Genomic DNA, 21468 nt, shown 5'->3' with positions numbered 1-21468 from the left:
CAACTGCCACAGGATCTCTGCTTGTTGGCTCGCCAACGCCGCCTGCTGGCTCGTTAGGTTACCCACACAGGCCTGGAGGGGCGGGACCCGAGTCTGAAGATCTCTCACCGCGGCGGAGGCCGCCTCTAGCTGCTGGGTGTGGGAGTTAGTCAGTTGGATCTGTTCGATGAGAGCCGCTCGAAGCGCGCTGGCCGGTACGCTCTCTGTGTCGGCTGGGGTCGTCATGGTCAGTTCGTACTGTTAGGGTTTGTGGAAGACCCCAAGCGCACGACACCAGGCAGAGATGGGGTTAGCCGAAAACTGGCGTACTTTATTCCTTACGCGTACAAATAGTCAAACATAGGAAGGCAATGAGCGACAAGGAAAAACGGAAAATCCAAGGGGGAAAAACTCGCGGGTAATCCCAACGGGAACACGGCAGGCTACTTCCACGGGAAACTTTGCAAGGGAAAAACATGAACCAAGGGCTGGGATGAGTTCGTAGAGAAAAGGACCGTGGGAGGAGAGTAGCCGCTACTGCAGGGAGGTTACAACACGAACTGACAACGGGCACGTGGGAGGCCACCAAACTTAAGGCCGGCCCTGATGACTAAGCCCGGCCCTGATGAGCCGATTGGCTGCCGGTGCGGGGTGGGCGGGCCACGGCGCGTGGTGAGCGAGCCATAACAGTTATATATGTGTGTGTGTGTGTGTGTGGGGGGGGGGGGCTGTGATGGTCTGGTGGCCTGTCCAGGGTGTCTCCCCAGTGACTGCTGGGATAGGCTCCAGCAATCCTGAGAGCAGGATAAGCAGTTTGGATGGATGGATGGATGAATTCTATTGTATATTATGTTGTGCCCAGAAAGTATTACCATAAAATGCTCTCGGAGAGGGAACATGGGTGAGATTGGTGTTGGCTCTTCTCACATCTTTTTCATATTGCTCCGAATGTATGTAAAACTGTCAATGCTAACTTAACTTTATTACACAAATTGAGTTTTGTTTTTGTTTTGTTTGTTTTTTTGCCAGAGGACACAGTGAAAGTGTACCGATTGTTGTATAGTCTATCTTCTGTGACTTTTACCTTTTGCTTAAATCCAGTGATTTTGTTTCGTTGTATTTACTCGCACTGTCTGTCTGAGTTTTTTAAGCGTGTGTTAGTGTTAAATAAATGTGTGTTACCTTAAAATGTTCTCACTGTGGGACACCAGGGAGCTGTAATTGGCACATATTTCATTTTTTGTAGGAAGAAACTAACACAAATGTTCCTTTTTGCAGATTGTCGCTTACTCAAAGCTTACTCTATCATCTTTATCACCGTAGTGTCACTTTTCACTAACTCACTTTATTCACTTTTACTGTAGCTGTGGGAACAGAGAGCTTCTAAACCTCATCACTCTGTGTGTGTGTGTGTGTGTGTGTGTGTGTGTGTGTGTGTGTGTGTGTGTGTGTGTGTGTGTGTGTGTGAGAACTGAAATAGGATACATAGCCTATTCAGAGACAGAGATATAATATGCCCTGCATCGAAAAAGGCACAATCTTGATATTCAGGTACAAAAAAAAAAAAACGGGCCATTATTATGAACCCCGTCAGAAGGTTCATATATCTAACTAAATAACTTGCTCAAGGATTTCTCTCCTTGTAACTACCTGGGACCCGAACTGCCACAAAAATATGACAGAAGATTTCTGCTGTATTGGACAGACAGAATTCATTATCTTGTATGTAGACTTGAAGGAAGGAAGCAGCGCCTCTTCATCAGCTTGGCATTGGCCTTCTGGCTGGTTGAGCGTACTGGCCCTTTAACAAGGTAGCTCATCAAGGGAACAGCTGCCCCTGTCAGCCCCATGCCGGGCTCACTGAAAGCTCACTGCCACATGTTTGGGCAAGGATCCATAATGCTGCCTGAGAGCCCGCCGTGCCATGGGGGGTGATCTTAGTCCAAGAAACAGGTGTGATGACCAGGGAAGTGTTAAAGAAACACCGGAAGCCACCACTAATGGCACGGACAGTTCTTCTACTGGACCTCTGCATTGCTGTGTGGTGTAACAGACTGAAGCACCAGGGGGCAGACATTTTGAATCACTGCTAAAGGGGTAACAATGAACTGCTGGAGCGAGAGACACCATGAGAAAGATGTCTGTGTCCGCCTCTTTCCCGATTTTAAAATATATTCTTTTTTGTTTCAGAGAAGTGATCACCCATCTCTGGTTGAATACTTTTGTTCGGAGAAAAAGTATGAAATATGTCATTTCCATCCCCTCCTTTTCACTGGTGGTCGATATTGACCATTTGGATGTTCTTAAGTCTCAGCAGACTTTTCCTGATGGGAGTAACGGTGATGTCACACTGGAGGTCGACCTGCAATCTTCCACGAGACAACCTGTAAGCACACACCCAGTTTGAGTGCTTAGGCAAATGTAGACATGTTGACACAAAAAGATTTGTACAAATCTGTTTATTCACATTGGCAGCTGATGATGAGTGTGTGACACACAAACAAACTTGTACTGAAATGTATTAAAGTTTTTTTCCCCTACATCTATCTTAATATTCTATATATCCTCATTTGTTGAGCACTTTTATCTACACCATTGATGGTTTCCAGAAGAAGAAAAAAAAGATATATATATGAAAAAAGTTTGTCAAAAGAAACTCTCAATGGTAGGGAAAGTGTTCAAAATTTGACAGCTGATGATTACTTATGGCATCAAACAGACTTGTACTGTCTCATAAATAATTTACTTGACTCACTGGATTTTATATATATATGCTTTATGTCTGTATGTATATGTATGTATGCATAGTATGTATTTAATTTCAAATGGAAGTATTTCGTTTCAGATTTACACACAAACATCACAGAAAGGTGAATCAGTTCATCTGGACACAACGTTTATTGAGAGAAACGTTTCATCACTCATCTAAGTGACTTCTTCAGTCTCAACTGACTGCGGGTATCCTCACCCTTACAAACAATACAGTTTCATAACAACAGAAACCAATGCTCGGTTTCAAATGCAAATTACCATGACCATTAACTAGAGTTAAAATGGCCATGTGTACTAGTCACAGAGGGTTGGGGAATATTTACAATCAAAGCATTGTAAGATGGTGACAGACGTACTCTTACCCCCCCGGTTCAGGGATGTCATTCCCTCTTCACATAGATGGCCCCTTTGACTCACCGTTCAAACCAGCATTCCTCTCTATCAAGGATGTACACATCCTCATCCCTGAAAGAGTGGCCACTGGCCAGTAGATGGGTGTAGACTGTGGAGTCCTGGTCTGGCGTGTTAGCTCTCCTGTGTTGTGCCATCCTCTTGGCCAGAGTCTCTTTGGTTTCCCCAATGTACAAGTCACAGCAATCCTCCTGCCACTTAACAGCGTACACTATATTGCTCTGTTTGTGCTGGGGGACCTGATCCTTGGGGTGGACCAATTTCTGGTGCAGCATGTTTTGGGGTTTTGTGTCAGTGGGGACATTGTCCATTATGGTCAGTTCACCAACCACATTAACTTTGTGGACAACGACATCAAGTTCATCAGGGAGGATGGGAAAATTACATGTTAGCCTTCTTAGACTGTGAAATTGCAATTGGTGATGGGGACATTTGATTTTTTTATGTTTACCTTAAACCAGCACACACTGGTCAGTACTTAAGGTTTGACTCTCATCATCCACTGGAGCACAAACTAGGAGTCATCGGGATACTGTACCACCGAGCTGACAACATCCCCACTGACACTGTGGCCGGTGAAGGGGAGAAATCCCACATTAAACATGCACTGGTTAAGTGTAGTTATCCTAACTGGGCATTTTTCAAAGCCCGGAAGACGCCCAAAGAGTGCACCAGTCGATTTAAGAGAAGAGAAGGACAACAGCTGCCTAAGTGTAAAGCAGTGGTGATTCCATATGTGGTAGGAGTGTCAGAACAGTTGAGACATATATTTTCCAAACATCACATTTCAGTTGCTTTCAAACCCCAAAACCCGCTGCCTCAGAAACCGGTCCACCCCAAGGATCGGGTCACCCGGCACAAACAGAGCAATATAGTGTGCGCTGTTAAGTGCCAGGAGGATTGCCTTGACTTGTACATCGGGGAAACTAAACAGACGCTGGCCAAGAGGATGGCACAACACAGAAGAGCTAACAAGTCAGGCCAGGACTCCACAGTCTACACCCATTTACAGGCCAGCAGCCGCTCTTTCAAGGATGAGGATGTGCACATCCTTGACAGGAAGGAATGATGGTTTGAACGGTGAGTCAAAGAGGCCATCTATGTGAAGACAGAATGACCATCCCTGAACCGGGGGGGGGGGGGGGGGGAGTACATCTGTCACCATTTTACAATGCTGTGACTGCGACTATTCCAAAATCCTCTGTGAATAGTACATATGACCATTCTAACTCTAGTTACTGGTCACGATAATTTGAATATGAAACCTATTGTTGGTTTCAGTTGTTAAGCCAATGTGTTGCTTATAAGGGTGGGGATACCTGCGGTCAGTTGAGACCGAAGAGGTCACTTAGTTGAGTGTCGAAACATTTCTCTCAATAAACGTTGTGTCCAGATGAACTGATTCATTTTTCTGTGATTTCCTTGCCTGGATTTTTGAGCATGCATTCAGACATTACAAACAAAAACTTGCAAACACAAATACACTCTATGTAACCACTCAAAAACAATGTATAGGGCTGGATAAAAAAAGTGTGGATAAGCCTATTTTGGATCTTTTCCCCCACACAACCAGGTGAGCCATGTTTCCTGGTTTATCATGGACAACCGCAAGGGAACCCACTGCTGTCATTGTGAGAATGTGGGTGACACCTACAATCCCTTCAACATGATGCCCAAGGTAACACAATATTACCACTTATATAAGAACTGCACTGTGAAATGATGCTGAGTTTTATTTCTGAGAGAAACCAAACTTGTGTAGAATAAATGATAGATCTTTATGAATACCCCCATTAAGGAGTAAAGAATGCAAGTAGTCTAGCATTTTGGCTAAGCAGCAAGCTTTGTTGCCCCACAGAAATATGGTTTGATCCCTGGTCTTCATAGTGAATTTCCATGTAAGTGAGTGAGTTTACATGTTCTCCTTCAATCCAAACATGTGTGTTACATGAGGAAAATGTGATGTGGCTGAAAGGCAGTTGTAACTGTGCTGCTCCAAATTTGAGCAGCACAATGACAAATGTCTAGTCAAGCAAATGGATCAACCAAGAATGACTGAACTACTCTTACTACTACAAATATTCTCACTGCCCTTAAAAAAACACACACACACAATGGATGGATGTCTTCCCTGTTGGGAAGTTTTTGCCTCTCCTTCACTAACCTTTTTCAGTTATGCATGAAGGGTTTGATATAGTTTGTGATTACAGTCCTTTAAATGGATTGAATTCATAATAACTATGCTTAAAAAGTAAACTAACAATGTGATAGTTTTATGTGGATGTTAGCTGATATGATTTAAGTTGAAAGTTGAATCAGCTCATGTGGACATGAACTGAGAAAGATTTCATCACTCATCTAAGTGACTTCTTCAGTCTCAACTGACTGCAGGTATCCCCACCCTTATAAGCAATGCAGTGGCATAACGGCCGAAACAATGATCGGTTACATATGCAAATTGCCATGACCATTTACTAGCGTTACAGTGGCCATGTGCACAATTCACAGATTGGGGAACAGTTGCAATCACAGCATTGTAAAATGGCGAGTGATGTACTGTTAGCCCCCCCCCCCCCCCCCGAGGGATAGTTGTTCCCTCTTCACACAGATGGCCTCTTTGACTCCCTGTTCAAACTAGCATTCCTCACTATCAAGGATGTGCAATCCTCATCCTTGAAAGAGAGGCCACTGCTCTGTAGATGGGTGTAGACCGTGTAGTCCTGGCCTAATGTGTTAGCTCTTCTGTGTTGTGCCATCCTTTTTCCAGCATCTGGTTTCCCCAATGCACAAGTCACGGCAATCCTCCTGGCACTTAACGGCATACAATATATTGCTCTGTTTGTACCAGGGTACCCGATCCTTGGGGTGGACCAATTTCTGACGCAGTGTGTTTTAGGCTTTGAAAGCAATTGAGATGCAGCGATGGGAAAATATGCATCTTCATTTTCCTGACACTCCTGCCACATACGGAATCAACACTGGTTTATACTTGGGTAGCTGTTGTCTTTCTCCTCTCTTCGATCAGCTGGTGCACTGTTTGGGCGTTTTCCTGGCTTTGAAAAACGCCCCACCCTATGGACCTACCACCAGCAGGGATGAGCATTGGGGTATGGTGCAATGCAGGCCAGGCGGCAGGCAAAGGTGGGGACCGGGACGTGCCGACTTCCAGCATTGCAGATTGGTCCACGGGACATGGAATGTCACCTCTTTGGCAGGGAAGGAGCCTGAGCTGGTGCAGGAGTTGGAGCAGTACAAACTAGATATGGTTGGACTCAGCTCCACACATAGCATTGGCTCTGGTATGAAATTCGTGGAGGGGGGCTGGAGTCTTTGCTTTTTCTGGAGTTAGCCAGCCAAAGTGACAGGCGCTGGTGGGTGTGGGGATACTCATAAGTCTCGGGTTGAGTGCCGCCATGTTGGAGTTCTCCCCAGGGAATGAGAAGATCGCCTCTATACGACTGCGAGTCGCTCGGGGAAAGGCTCTGACTGTTATATGTGCTTATGCACCGAGTAGCAGTTTGGAGTATCCGGCCTTCTTGGAGTCTCTGGGTGGTGTCCTGGATAGGGTTCTGCCTAGGGACTCAATAGTTCTGCTGGGGGAATTCAACACTCATGTGGGCAATGATGGAGAAACCTGGAGGGGCATGATTGGGAGGAACAGCCTCCCCAATTGGAACCTGAGCGGTGCCTTATTGTTGGACTTCTGTGCGAGTCTTGGATTGCTCATAACAAACACCATGTTCGAACATAGGGTAGTTCATAAGTGTAATTGGTACCAGAACACCTTAGGCTGAAGGTCAATGATAGAATTTGTGGTCATATCATCAGATCTGCGGCCGTATGTTGTGGACGCTCAGGTGAAGAGAGGAGCAGAGCTGTCGACTGATCACCACCTGGTGGTGAGTCTGATCAGATAGCGTGGAAGGATGCTGGGCAGACCTGGCAAACCCAAACGTGTAGTGAGGGTGAAGTGGAAATGTCTGGCGTAGGCCCCTGTCTGTCAAGTCTTCAACTCCCACCTCCAAAAGAAGTTCTCATGTATCTCGAGGGAGGCTGGGGACACGGAGTCTGAGTGAGCCATGTTCAAAGCCTCTATTGCAGATGTTTCAGGTGGGAGCTGTGGTCATAAGATCGTTAGTGCCTGTTGAGGTGGCAACCTTAGAACCCCCTGATGGACACCGGTGGTGAGGGAAGCCGCCAGGCTGAAGAAGGAGGCCTTTCGGGCTTGGTTGGCCCAGGGATCTCCTGAAGCAGCAGACAGGTACCGGGAGGCCAAAAGGGCTGCAGCTTCGATGGTCGCGGAAGCAAAAACTCGGGAGTGGGTGGAGTTCAGCGACGCTATGGAGGAGGACCTTCAGTTGGCCTCAAGGAAGTTCTGGCAAACCATCCGATGACTCAGGAAGGGGAAGCAGGGCTGTGTTCAGCCGGGGAGGTGAACTGCTGACCCGGACTGGGGATTTTGTCGGGCGGTGGAAAGAACACTTTGAGCTCCTGAACCCAGCTAACACTCACTCAGTGGAGGAAATAGAGTCTGAAGACTCAGGGGAAGCCCCACGCATATCCTTGGTAGGTCTCTGAGGTAGTTAAGAAGCTCCTTGGTGGCAAGGCACCACTTGTGGATGAGATTCGCTCTGAGATGCTGAAGGCTCTGGACATTGTTGTGCTGTCTTGACTGACATGCATCTTGAATGTCGCGTGGAGTTCAGGGACAGTACCTGTGGAGTGGCACACTGGAGTCGTGGTTCCCATATTTAAAAAGGGGACCGCAGGGTGTGCTCCAATTATCGGGGCATCACAGTGCTCAGCTTCCCTGGGAAAGTCTACTCTAGGGTGCTGGGAAGGAGGCTACGACCGATTGTTGAACCTCAGATCCAGGAGGAACAACATGAATTCCGTCCTGGCCGTGGAACAATGGACAAAATCTTTACCCTTGCAGAAGTGCTGAGGGAGGCACAGGAGTTTGACCATCCAGTCTAAATGTGTTTTGTGGACTTGGAGAAGGCTTATAAACGTGTACCCTGGGGGCACACTATGGGGGGTACTGCAGAAATATGGGGTGCCAGGGCAGTTGCTACAAGCCATCCGGTCCTTCTATAACCAAAGTGAGAGCTGTGTCCACATTCTCGGCACAAAGTCAAACACGGGTAACACTTTAGTATGGGGAACATATTCTAAGTAAAAAAAACTTAATTACTAGTGAATTAGTAATGATCAAGATGTCACTTTAGTATGGGGAACATATGCTAAGTAACAAAAACTTAATTTAGAGTAATTTAACACTATTAACACTTCTACTTTTGTGTTTTGTTATGTAAGAACAGACCATATTCATTACATGTTAGTAAGGGAGAATAACTCTTCTTGTGGTACTACCACCTTATAAAGTCCATACTAAGCAAAGCATATTGAGATGGTACTACTAATAAGCAATAATTCTGAGGTTATAGAGGGAAAACTCATAGTTAATGGCTTACTGGTTGTATAATAAGGCCAGACAGAATACGGCATTAATAAGTGCTTAATAAAGACCAATGAAGAGCCAATATGTTGCTAATTTGCATGCTAATATGCACCTAATTAATGGTGTATATGTTCCCCATACTAAAGTGTTACCCAAACACGTTTTCAGTGAGTGTCGGACTGTGTCCAGGTTGTCCCTTGTCTCTGATTCTGTTTGTGATATTCATGGACAGGATCTCAAGGCGCAGCCAAGGTGAGGAGTATGTCCATTTTGGGAACCTCAAAATTGCATATCTGCTCTTCGCAGATGATGTGGTTTTGTTGGCTTCATCAGCATGTGACCTCCAGCATGCACTGGGGCAGTTTACAGCTGAGTGTGAAATGGCCGGGATGAGAGTCAGCACCTCCAAGTCTGAGGCCATGGTTCTGTACTAGAAAATGGTGGATTGCTCCATCTGTGTTGGGAATGAGTTGTTGCCTCAAGTGAAGGAGTTCAGGTATCTCAGAATCTTGTGGGAGATTGACAGGCAGATTGGTGCAGCATCAGCAGTAATGTGGACATTATACCAGATCACTGTGGTGAAGAGGGAGCTGAGTTGGAAGGCAAAGCTCTCAATTTACCAGTCAATCTTCGTTCCAACCCTCACCTATGGTCAAGAGCTTTGGGTAGTGACCGAAAGGGTGAGATCGTGAATACAAGCAGCTGAAATGAGTTTCCTCCATGGGGTGTCTGGGCTCAGCCTTAGTGATAGGGTGAGGAGCTTGGACATCCGGAGGGAGCTTGGAGTAGAGTTGCTGCTCCTTCGTGTCGAAAGGGGCCAGTTGAGGTGGTTCAGGCTTCTGATTAGGATGCCTCCTGGGTGCTTTCCTTTTGGAGGTTTACCGGGCATGTCCAACTGGAAGAAGACCTCAGGGTAGATTGAGAACTTGCTGGATGGACTACATATCCAATCTGGCCTGGGAACACCTTGGGGTCCCCCAGGAGGAGCTGGAGGGTATTATTGGGGAGAGGGATGTCTGGAGTGCCCTACTTAGCTTGCTGCCACCACAACCTGACCCGGAGAACCGGCTGATGATGAGATGAGGTGAGATGACAAATGCCCAGTTAGGTTAACCACACTTAACCAGGGCCTGATTAATGTGAGATTTCTCCCTTTCCAAGGCTGCTGTGTCAGTGGGAACATTGTTAGCTTGGTGGTACAGCGTCCTGATGACTCCTAGTTTGTGCTGCAGTGAATGATGACAGTCAAACCTTAAGGACTGATCAGTATGTGTTGTTTTACGGTAAACATCAACAATGAAATATCCCCAATCACCAACTGCAATTTCACAGTCTAAGGAAGGCTAACCTATCATTTTTCACTTCCTCCCTAGTGAATGTGTTGTGGTTGTCGACTGAGTTAACATGGTCAGTGAAATTTGTTACGTGCTGAATTTAATTTTAATCAAGGTGTCGTCAACAAATCTGAAGCACTGGCTACGTGGTGTCCCTGGATAGGACACCAGAGCCCTCTTTTCCACTTCCTTCATATACAATTTGGCCACTATAGGTGAAACTGGGGAACCCATAGCACACCCATGCCTCTGCCTATAGTACTGCCCCCTGTATGTGAAGTACGTGGCCTGAAGACACAGCTTCAGAAGCAAACACACTAGGTCAGTGTTAAGGGTGTTCCTATTGTTAAGGGTGGGGTCATCCAGTTATTTCATATGGACTACCTCCATTGCTTCATCAACAGGAACTTAGTATGTGAAGAGAGATGTAAGATCATTGTTTCATCCACCTGTCATGATTGCGTGATTGCTGCTAAGTGGCGGCGCACACAGACACAGTGACATTGTGTGCTTCTCTTCTGAAATTGCATTGTGCTTGCACAATGACAGGCTCTTGAATCCTGAATAATATTCCTCACCTTATCCACACAATCCATAGTGTTTTGAATGTGATTTTCAGTACTGCCTACCAACGGGTTAAAAATAGATGCCAGAAACTTACACCCACTGAGATGTTTTATTTTTTACCATAGATTATACCCAGGGGAAGCTACATCTACTCTCTATGGTTTACCTAAGATACACAAACAGGATGTGCCATTACAGCCTGTTGTTAGTACACTTAATTCAGTGACCTATAACAAAAAAAACAAACCATCCATAACATTGTCTTGTTCCAATAGCTTCAGACAATCTATCAATCTACCTTTTTCCTATAACCACTGCCTGGATTTGGTTTCAGGGGCTCATAAGTATTTATGTCACTAAGTAACGTCATAACTTCCTCATGATAGTCTGTCTGGTTTAATAAAACAGTGCGTCTGCCTTTGTCCACTGGAAGATGATGATGTTATTGTCCTTACTAAGAGTTGCGAGTGCTTTCCTCTTGTCTCTGCTGTTGCTGGATGGCAGCACATTCGCATTGCTGAGGAAGGCTGAAAGTTTTGTCCGCAGTTGCTCTGCTTCTGGGTCTGTCATGTTGTTGTTATGGATTGCTGATTCTGTGGCTGTGATCAGTTCCACTAGCAGGCTTTGCCTTGGTGTGACAACAAAATGTAACCCCTTAGCAAGGATGTCTTTCTCCACCTGGGTGAATGTCTGTTGGAAACATTCTTCAACCACTTGTCCACATTGCCTTTGTGTGTCTGGTGCCATCTTACAATGCTGTGATTGCAACTATTCCCAAATCCTTTGTGAATAGTACACATGGCCATTGTAACTCTAGGTAATGGTCGTGGCAATTTGCATATGAAACCATTCGTTGGTTAGGTCATTATGCAGCTGTGCTGTTTATAAGGGTGGGAATACCTGCAGTCAGTTGAGACTGAAGAAGTCACCGAGATGAATGATGAAACGTTTCTCCCAATAAACATTGTGTCCAGATGAACTGATTCAACTTTATGTGATTTCCTTGCCTGGATTATTGAGCATGCATCAAGACATGTAAATAAGTCATTACTACCAACTCTTAAGGGGTGACCAGCATATTTCTTCTCTGAGAGCGAAAATCCACTGTTAAGCCCCATAATTCTCCAGTCACTGCAAGTTTTTGCTTGTGAGAAGAGAAATTTTAAATTTTTGAGGGATTCTGTCCCCCCTTCAGAGCCCCAGCTGTACACGTGACAGTCCCCTAGGCTGTATGGTGGGAGAGATGACTGAACGACAGGGTCCCATAAGACTGACAGAGAGACAAGTCTTCAGTGATACGATCATAATGTTGGCTGGGGACTACACAGGTACAACACAGAGAGAAGTGAGAGCTGACACACTTAAACTCGTTCATTGAGGCAGACGACATTTTAGTCCTATGTAGAGATCTTGATCAGGTTGCTAAAAGAAGATCACAAAGAACTCCTCTTATCTGATGCGTGATGGCCGAGTGAAGTTGGAGTCAAATGTGAAATCATTTAAGTCAAGTCAAGTCAATTTTATTTGTATAGCCCAATATCACAAATTACAAATTTGCCTCAAGGGGCTTTACAGGGGGTGAACATCTCATTGCCTTAAACAAAATGTTGTAAGGTATTAGCAATCAGAGTAGATTACAAGAGTACACATCATAAACAGGATCAGTAATGGTACGGTGGCCAAGTGGTTAGCACTGTTGCCTCATTGCAAGAAGGTCCTGGGTTCGAACCCCAGGCCGTCCTAGATCCTTTCTGTGTGGAGTTTGCATGTTCTCTCCATATCTGCATGGGTTTCCTCCGGGTGCTCCGGTTTCCTCCCACCATCAAAAAGACATGCATGTTAGGGTTAATATTCCTGTCTGTGCTCCTGACCCAGGCAATAGGAAGAAGAACTGGAATTGGTCCCCGTGCGCTGCAGCTGCCCACTGCTCCTATGCAATAGGATGGATTAAATACAGAGAACAAATGTTACCGTAACCTGTATAATGACAAAAATAAAGTGGCTTTCGCTTTAATTATATTCGCATACATTCAAAATGGCTAGAATAAGCACTAGTAAGGGCAGACCATAAACTGAAAATAGTATCGACACCATATTATAAACACTATTTATTGCAAGGAAAGTGTAGAGAAACATAAATACATATAAACTGAACCAAACAGGTTGAAACAAAGTAAGTTGGACTCTATATGAAAAGTCTTAAATCATTTCTCCTCTTGTTAAAACTCACTACAAATTGAAAATATTTCCTTGTCACCTGTTTTGCGGAACATACAGGTACGAGAGAGGGAGAGAGAGAGAGAGAGAGAGAGAGAGAGAGAGAGAGAGAGAGAGAGAGAGAGAGAGAGAGAGAGAGAGAGACTCATAGGCCAGTCGATATGAGTAGCTGCTCATCAAGGCACTTAATGCCAGATAGTTCTAGTGAAGCTTCCCTGGGGCAAGCTGCACAGAAAGCTATTTTAACATTTATTCAAAGTTTTTGATGGCAATAAAATATGATGAATTAAAAAAAAAAATGTACCGGATTTATGACAATTGGTATCAACGTGTTTCAAATATATTTTCGTTTGATGGCTGGGGGAGCTTGGTCTGCTTTGTCCTGTATCCTGTGGGCCCAGGGACCACGGCCCTGCCTGGAGCTGTATCCAAGGAGGAAACACCGAGGGCAGTCTGACAGGACGCAGAAGCGGGGCAGGCTAAGCTAACTGCTAGCACATTCAGCAGCCCATTCAGACCGGCAGTTCCAATAACACCGAGGGTGGTCTGGTGGCAGCGTCACCTAGCATTGACTGTGTTTTTGGTGTCGTCGTGTGGAGTGCGGGGAGATGTGTCGAAGGTGTCTGACTGTCACAGCCAGACACCTTCGGCATAATAAATGTTCCTGATTCCTCATATTTGTTGATTTGGTATCACTGCTTTTTAGATTTGATTTGAAGATTTGAAATTTTATGTTGTTGAACTCTTGTATCCGTTTTTTTTTCTTCATATCAGTTTCTGAAATTGATGTCAAATTTTGAATTTTCATGGGATGGAGGTGTGGAGGAGTAGTGGTGGTACTTGGGGATGTCCTCATCCATATTCAATCAAGCTGAACGGCTGTTCCAAGTGTTGTTGTTTTTTTCAGCAACGTTAGGCAACTTTGAAAAGAAATAGCTGACTGACAAAAAATTCGAGCTCTGAAATTGAGTATAATGTTTTTTAAATTTGATTCCTGGTTTGAAATCTTTTGAAATTACATTTTTTATATCTGACACCAAAGATGTCTATCTGATATCATGGATATCACATTTTCAAGTGTTCATCATGAGTTTTGTATCAACAGAGATATTGATGTCTGTTTTTGAAGTTTGATAACAAAGTTGAAATTGTCATGATGAAATTCAAATAAATCATTTAAATTCACCAAATGGCTATAACCACATGTAGTAATTGTGAATAAATTGCTAAGAAATAACAGTAAAGTAAAATCAATATAATAGCAAGGTGTAGTAGTATAAATATTGGGTAATTATAGAGTAAAACTAAAGCAGAATATATAGGTTTGGTCGGTAATTATATGGGAATTAATTGTTATAGTGAGTGGTATAGCCCATATGTAGGGTAAGACAGATGTACTTCACATTACTACGTAATTTCATAGCAATTTCTTCACAGCTACTACATAATTAACAGCCTGTAAATTATAGGGTTACCCTACCTTTGTAGGATAGATCTGTTTCAGAACCAAGACATCATATTTCAAGAGTTGATTTCAATTTCAAAAATTTGATATCAAGTTTAGTTTTTTTTTAGGATATCAAAAACTTGACCTGTAAATTTTCAGAAGTCCTTATTTTCAACAATGATGCCTCATCATGTTTGGAAGAACAAAGGCCTATATCAAGGATAAAATAACATTAAACTACAATATCCCCTTTCCTCTGAAAGAAAAACATTTCAGCTCTGTCACTGACTCTATAGTGATAATTTGAGAAGAGACTGCCTGTGAATATTTGTTGTTTACTTGGCTTTCAGTTGTCCACAGGTCTTTGGTGTTGAAAGATGGAGACCGTGTCTTGACCTGCGCTGACATCCTCCCAACCTCTCCCTCTGCAGAGCAAATCTTTCCCAAGGTTACACTGTTCAGCAGGTGAGTCCCACTCTTTTTCATGCAGAACTGAAATTTTTATTTTAAGTCCCTTATCTCATTAAGCAGACATAAAGACAGACGTCTAAGTAGCTAGAAAAGAGAATTTCTTGTATCTATCTATTGGAATGTCTGTGGCTGTCTGCTTGTTTGTCTGTCTGTTTGTCTGTCTGTCTGTCTGTCTTGTCTATCTGTTGATCTATTGAGTGGGATGGCCAGCTGTACAGTGGGCAAGGTGTTGTGATGCATCTAGCGCAGTCTGTTATGTGAGTCATCGCATGTAGGAATGCTGCAATCTCCCTCCTTTAGCTTCTGCTGCTGGCCACCCCAACCAGGGTCCAGGCAGGAGTTTGTAAGTCTTCTGTGGTCAGTACAGTGCCGTGCGGTGTGGTGAGGTCAGTAGCTGGGTAGGTAGTGGGCATTCATAAATCCAAGTTACATCCTTTTGTGCTCTCTGTTTTAGAACAATCTGATCCTTCTTCATTCTTCCAACTGCCACAGAATTCTAGAATATTGTGCTCCACTGGCTGAACTAAATTCCAAATGAAAACCTAAACAAAACATTGTCAAAGTATACTATATGAAGTACTTTTTTTCTTGTTTTATATGGTTTTTGATAGCTGTGAAATGACTTAGTAACACCACTGCCTTTCCTTAGAGCTCCCAAACCATTGCGGACTTCATTGCGGTCACTACAAACAGCAGTTATGAAATGAGACGGGGCTTTCTATTAAATTTAGACTGTTAGAAATTAATCCATGCATTTAAAGCAAGTAGACGAGACTACTGCAATGGACTATTTACCAGCCTCCCAAAATCAGTTGTGCACCAACTACAGTTAATTCAAAATGCGGCAGTGTTACACTTCTCTGGCTTGAGAACATGTATACAGATAAGTATTCCTGTTAAACAGGATAAAAATAAATAATTAGGCAATGCAGTGTTTCCTGGTTCAGCGTTCCTCAGCATTGTTTATTAGTATTCATCATATTTTGTTGAATATGTCCTCTTTATTTCAATAAATCATCAATAAATCATCAATCAAGCATATTACATGTAGTAGCAGGTTCATTCATTATCTTTACAAATGAGTAACGTGAGCATCAAGCATTAACTAGCCTACTATATAGTCATCTAGTGACTAAACTGTCATCGGTCCCCGCGTGACCTAAAACCAATGTAAAATCACCGGAGCACTTTCTCTAGCTAACGTTAACTAGCATCCATAACATAGATAGGCTATATGAACGTCTGAGCTTCAGATTAGCTAAACCGTTTTCCTTACACAACTCAATGCAATAGTATACACAAATAACGAATAATAAAACCGTATAAATCAAAAGGGGAAATGTACTGGAGTCAAGGCTATATAAAATATCTGGATCTCCCACCGCAAGCTCGCTACTAGCCATATTCACGTTAACTAACGTTACTGTAAACTACTAATAAGACACGTTAGCCCCTAGCCGAGCGGTTAGTGATGTCGCCTTGTGGTGCAGTACATCTCGTATCGAATCCCGCACCGGGCAAGAAAATAATAGTCCATGGGCCAGACGATATTTCGGTACAGTCAAGGTGGCAAAACTTACTTATAATTTTTGAAAGGATCCATGTCTGTAGATGATATTTTGGTATGATAACCATTCCTGAGTGGCAGCTGTATCACAGTTATCAGCTCATGAAGTTAACCACCCGCTAAACTAAATTGCATTTTAGACGCTGGTGCATATCCTGGTTTAGCCTCATGGTCAGGACATTTTTCAATGTTCTATAATATTGTCTTTGGTATCATTTTAAAGGGGACCTTCTTAGCTTTCATTCAAGCCCTGTTGTGGATATTTCTCACAAATATAGAGGTCACTTGAGCTCTTCAACCCGTCAATAACACACATCTTTCTGCAATGTTCGCCTAAACTATATACTTTCTTTTAGCCCTGTGGCATCTAGGAATATCAGGGACACAAAACACAAAAACTGGAATACTCACAGGACTGTAAAGATTCAGGAAATGTATAATATACCCATACTATTTCATTGTGTGAGGTGATTGTGAGCCTTAAATGAGAACTAGACCAAAGCCAGTTAGGTCACAAACTGGTCTCTATACATTTGTTTAAATACACAATCAAAATACATGATAAAAAGGAATACCATAGTGAGGTAATGAACTATTTTAATATTTTAAACAACATTGACATTTACATATACTTAGTCAATGATACATGTAATCCCATATCATTAGTGGGTATATGTAATGGTAATGGGTAGGGTAATGGGTATATGTGAATATGGTTACATTATTGTTATCAAGCTCTGGGTAACCAAGTCCAGAATCAACATCCTGTGCATCAATAGACTACTACCACAGTAATACCATCAGAATCACCACACTGTCATTCATCAAACTGCTCGTTTCTCTCATCATCTGACTCCCCAAGTTCAAAGTCCAGTTCTGGACCATCCTGCTGTTTTTGGTTACTGCAGGTCTGTAACCTGCACATGTCTGTGCATGGAAGTCCATTTGACAGGCACATGCAGCTTGGCATTTTGCATGAATGCACACACTTGCATGTTAGCATTTCCAAGACCACATCTGGTGCAGGTGGGGAGCGCATCCAGTAAATGGCCAGCTTGCCTTCATCGTCTGTCCATCCATACTCAGTAGGGCTTGGCACCACAGGGTTAGCCTGCAGACAGCACTTCCATATTGCTGCCTGATAGTTGGCTCGTTGAACATGCATAAAGAGACAGTCTCTACATGGTGGCAGCTGGCTGGACTCAACCTCTCCCCTTTTGGTGCAGAAGAGCTGGTAACGCAGTTTGTTCACCTCAGCAGTGCTGCTATTAGCAACATACATCCGACAGGTGAACTGCTCAATTTTCTGGAACAGCTCATCACTCACATTCTATGTCTGTCCCAGTTGACTAAAAGTCTCTTGGCAGGAAGTGTGCTTTCTCACTATCTTCAGGGCATTCAGCTTCCCTTGACCAGCGAATGCACTGACAGTGTCGCAGCCTGTGAAGGCATGTAAGCCAATTAGGCTGTCACAGATGCTGTCTCCAAGGGAACTTGCCAGTTTGGTGATGTCGACAAACCGTGTGCGGTTCTGAGTCCCACACTTCTGTTAGATGGGACAGGTGATGTCCTTCTGGAAGCCAAGACAAAGCACCATGACATCAGTGTCCTCAGCTGTGATGATAACTGACTTTGAGCCCGCATTTGCTGCATGCAATGCATGCAGGAGCAGACGGGTGTCAGCTTCTTCATGTGTGGAGTGCAGTTCTGCTGCTTCCTCACACCCATCTTCTGTCAACTTGTAGCAGGTTTCCTCACAGGTCATGTACAACACCTTGCCATGCAGCATAGCTCTGTATCGTGGGAGTTTCCACTCTTCCACCAGAAACTTGATGAGACTGGTCTTGTTGGAGGAACTGCACAGAAATTTTCTCCACTGCTGGACGTGGTGTCCCCCTGCAAGATTCTTGTACTGGAGAGTGATGTCTCCACCCCGGTTCAGTCGTTCAGCATCTTTGATCGAAGTCTGGTGATAGACATCAAAAACAACATCAATCCTCCCACTCTGTGCTCCCTCATGGAGGACCTGAGTCAAGGCTGACTCTGCCACCTGTGCAAAGGTTTTGTTGTTGCCATTCATTTTTTGGACCAGGCTCATCCCATCAATGATGGAAGTAGATGGGATTGGGATGTCTTCTGCAGGAGATACATTCTTTTCAAGCTCTCTGGCAAGTGCAGCCTTGTTTGTTTTTCGTAAGGACCCATCAGCATTTGCCAGTGCCCATGGTAGTGGGCCCAATGGGTAGGCAAGGACATCCTTCAGATTCACCTTCCTGCTTTCAGCCACCAGGATCATGTGACTGAAAAGGTTTCTATCTGCCTTCAGAACCACATCCTGTGCTTTCTTTCCATGAGCTTGTTTTGTGCTGACATTGGAGAATGTTTTCAGACTTTGCTTGGTCATCTTGTCGTGGAATTTCACAGGTGGTGGGTCTGCATCTAACCTTGTTTGCTGGAATGCTTGGTAGGCCTCTTCTCCTTTCTCAAGAGCTCTCAAGAGATCTATGTTCACATCAGGTGGAGCCATGTTGCCAGTGGAGAGGCTAACCAAATCAATCTCATCAGGGGACATAGGATTGAGCCAGTTATTCTCCATAAGGTCCATGAGAGACTGGACATCTGCTTCATCTCTCTTGATCCTTGGACTCTGTAGATCTGGATGAGACCATTTGCACCTGCCTTGACCTGTCAGGTCTCTCAGCTGTCTGAGGTACATGCTTCTATACTCAGCTGTGAGATAATATTTGGTCACAGCTCCTGGCTTCAAGCTGAATCCCTTTGTCCCTCCAGCTGTTTGGGTGTCTTTGTTCACCGTTTCTTCTATAGCTTGGTCAACAGGGATTCGGCCAAAGGGATTGGTGGAGCCCAGTTGGACTGAGAAGCCTCCTTCCATGAATTCTGTGTACACATCTGGGTGTGTGATGGGCAGCTCAGACATCTGGGCGTAGTAGTAGGGGAGGTAGCGTGCATAATTCATCCTGTCATAAGCAAAGCACCATGGGATCATTGCTCGAATGCTAGCCAAGTGTAGCATCCAGTCTCCCTCTCTGGATGCTCGGATGAGCCCCAACAAGATTTCAACCATGTCCAAATAGGACATCCAGAAGTTCGAGAGGCTGCCGTTTCCACCTCTAAGGAACTCACGGTAGACTTCAAATAGATCCATGATGCGTGTACAAGAGCTGTTCTCGAGGACCTCCTTCAAAGCATGTTGTGAGACTTCTTTCCCAAGGCTGTCAATGGTCTTCAGTGTCTCATTCAGGTGAACCATGTCATTCCTGTGAGTTTCTTCCAACCAGGACAGGAAACCATTCAAGGTCAGTCGCATGAGAGCCTCATACAGGAGCTTGTGTAGTCGCACTGCCCTGTTGTACTTGCGGCCATCCATAACACCAGCAATTGAGCCTTCTGCAATCATGCCAGACTCAATGCAGAGGTCTTTGAGTCCAGCATCTTGGAAACGCTTTCCTATTATTGCCAGCAGTGTGCAGATGGTGTGGAATACCCCAAGCTTAACGATGATATCATGGAACTTGTCATGGTGTTTCCATGTGATATCGACAGCCTTCGCATACAGGGCTTGGTCAAAGACACAGACAATCTTCCTCAGGCCTAAGCACTGCATGATGCTCAGTGACTGGTTAAGCACCTCGTTGACAGTAGACATTTGTGTCGCTGGAGCATTGATGGTAGGCGGATAGCCTATATTGTCGGGGATGACCGTCATCTCTCCTCGAGTCAGGATGTTGAAGCCTGTCCAGTTGCTGACTGACTGTTCTTCTTGTTGTGACATGCGTGCTAGGACCCAAAGAAGGTTTTTCTCTCTGGCAAGCTTAGTATTGGCTGCAGTATCGGCATCTGACTTTTTGCTTTGTGGTGGCCCTACCCGTTGTCCAGCATTGTAAGTTGGTAACATTGGTGGGGGTCCATCAATGCTTCTCTTCTTTGTTTTGGGAACAGTGGGCATGGGTTGGACAGGAAGTGGGTTGACTGGCTTTGCTTGCACAGCAATCCCATTGACTCTGTGAGATGTTCCCTCACCACTGACAGTTTCTTCAAGACGGTCGATATTGTCCCAGGCTAAAGTTGTGAATATGCCAGGATGGATGTTAGCTGGAAGGGCAATGCCACTCCCTGATGATGAGAGTTTCTGGAGACACAGGGCAGTGTTGATCTCTTCCATCTGTGAATAGGACACACTGTGACCAAGTCGGTTGAGGATGTTTATCAACTCTACATTTCCTGTCAACGATTTGACACTGAATGGCAGAACAATGTGCTTGGAAGGCTTGGTATTTCCACATGTCACTGCATATACTATGTCATGGCCAAATGACTGCAGAAGGCACTGCACTCTCTGGGATGCATGATCAGGATCATTTGAGCCTGTGAGTAGAGAGTACAGGAAGATAATGAGCGACTCTGGAATGGTAGGACATTCTGCTTCTGGTTTGACTTCAGGCGGCCAGGTTTGAGGAACATCTTGAATTTTAATGCCTGCTCTCAATTTGATGGCTGCTTTGGCTATAACATCTTGTGCACTGACACTTTTCAGGGTCTGCAGCTCCCTTTTGAGAGACTGATTTTCTTTGGCAAGTTCCCTCATGGACAAGTTATCGGGATAGAGGAGGAATTTTCCTTTCTTATCAGGGAATATCTGCAAGGCTCCAGCAAACTCACTCTCCAGTTTTCGCCTTATGTGCTTCTTGGTTGATTCCTTGACTTGGGCAATGCCTTGGGAGTTCATTGAAGCTACCAGTCTAGAAGAGAGATCAGTCATTGTCATCACTTGAGGATTGCCAAAAAGCTCCATCCTGATGAAGAGGAACAGCTCATTGTATGCCTTATTCACAGCAGCTTCATACTGGGCTGCAGCATCATCATCTTCATTGCTGGCAACCTCTCCTTTGGAAACCTCTTCTTTGGTGTAAAGTCTATAGCATGACATGTGGTAGTGCCCTTCAGCTGCTACAAGGTCTCTACTCACAATGGCAAGGATTCTGCTGTCCCTTTTCTTTGTGGCTGCACTCCTGATCTTTGCATCAGCTCGCAGTTCTCGACACTGCACCAGTACTTCTCTCGTATTCTGTCTCTTGGAATATTTGCTGTTTTTCTGACAAAATATGCACTCTGCATCATAAGTCCTAGATGTACTTGGAGCATGTCGAGCTACTCTCTTAGATTGTTTCTCTTCAGCAGAGACACAACTTTTCTTTTCTTTTGCAAGGAGGCCATCAAGAAT

General features: G+C 44.4%; 1 protein-coding gene across 1 annotated transcript in view; it reads left to right on the top strand.

Moving 5' to 3' along the window:
* Positions 1 to 4759: 4759 nt before the first annotated feature.
* cusr (Copper-only SOD repeat protein) overlaps positions 4760 to 21468 on the top strand; it is a 32653-nt gene continuing 15944 nt past the window's right edge. The window contains exons 1-3 of the mRNA XM_056280573.1: positions 4760 to 4840; positions 11720 to 11852; positions 14539 to 14653. Of these exons, the coding sequence (XP_056136548.1) occupies positions 4760 to 4840; positions 11720 to 11852; positions 14539 to 14653 (329 nt within the window). The remainder of the gene's footprint in view (positions 4841 to 11719; positions 11853 to 14538; positions 14654 to 21468) is intronic.

The sequence above is a fragment of the Lampris incognitus genome, chromosome 5 (genome assembly GCF_029633865.1).
Source record: "Lampris incognitus isolate fLamInc1 chromosome 5, fLamInc1.hap2, whole genome shotgun sequence".
Taxonomy (NCBI): domain Eukaryota; kingdom Metazoa; phylum Chordata; class Actinopteri; order Lampriformes; family Lampridae; genus Lampris; species Lampris incognitus.
Note: the sequence above shows the minus strand (reverse complement) of the source record. Positions and strands in the feature narration are given on the sequence as shown.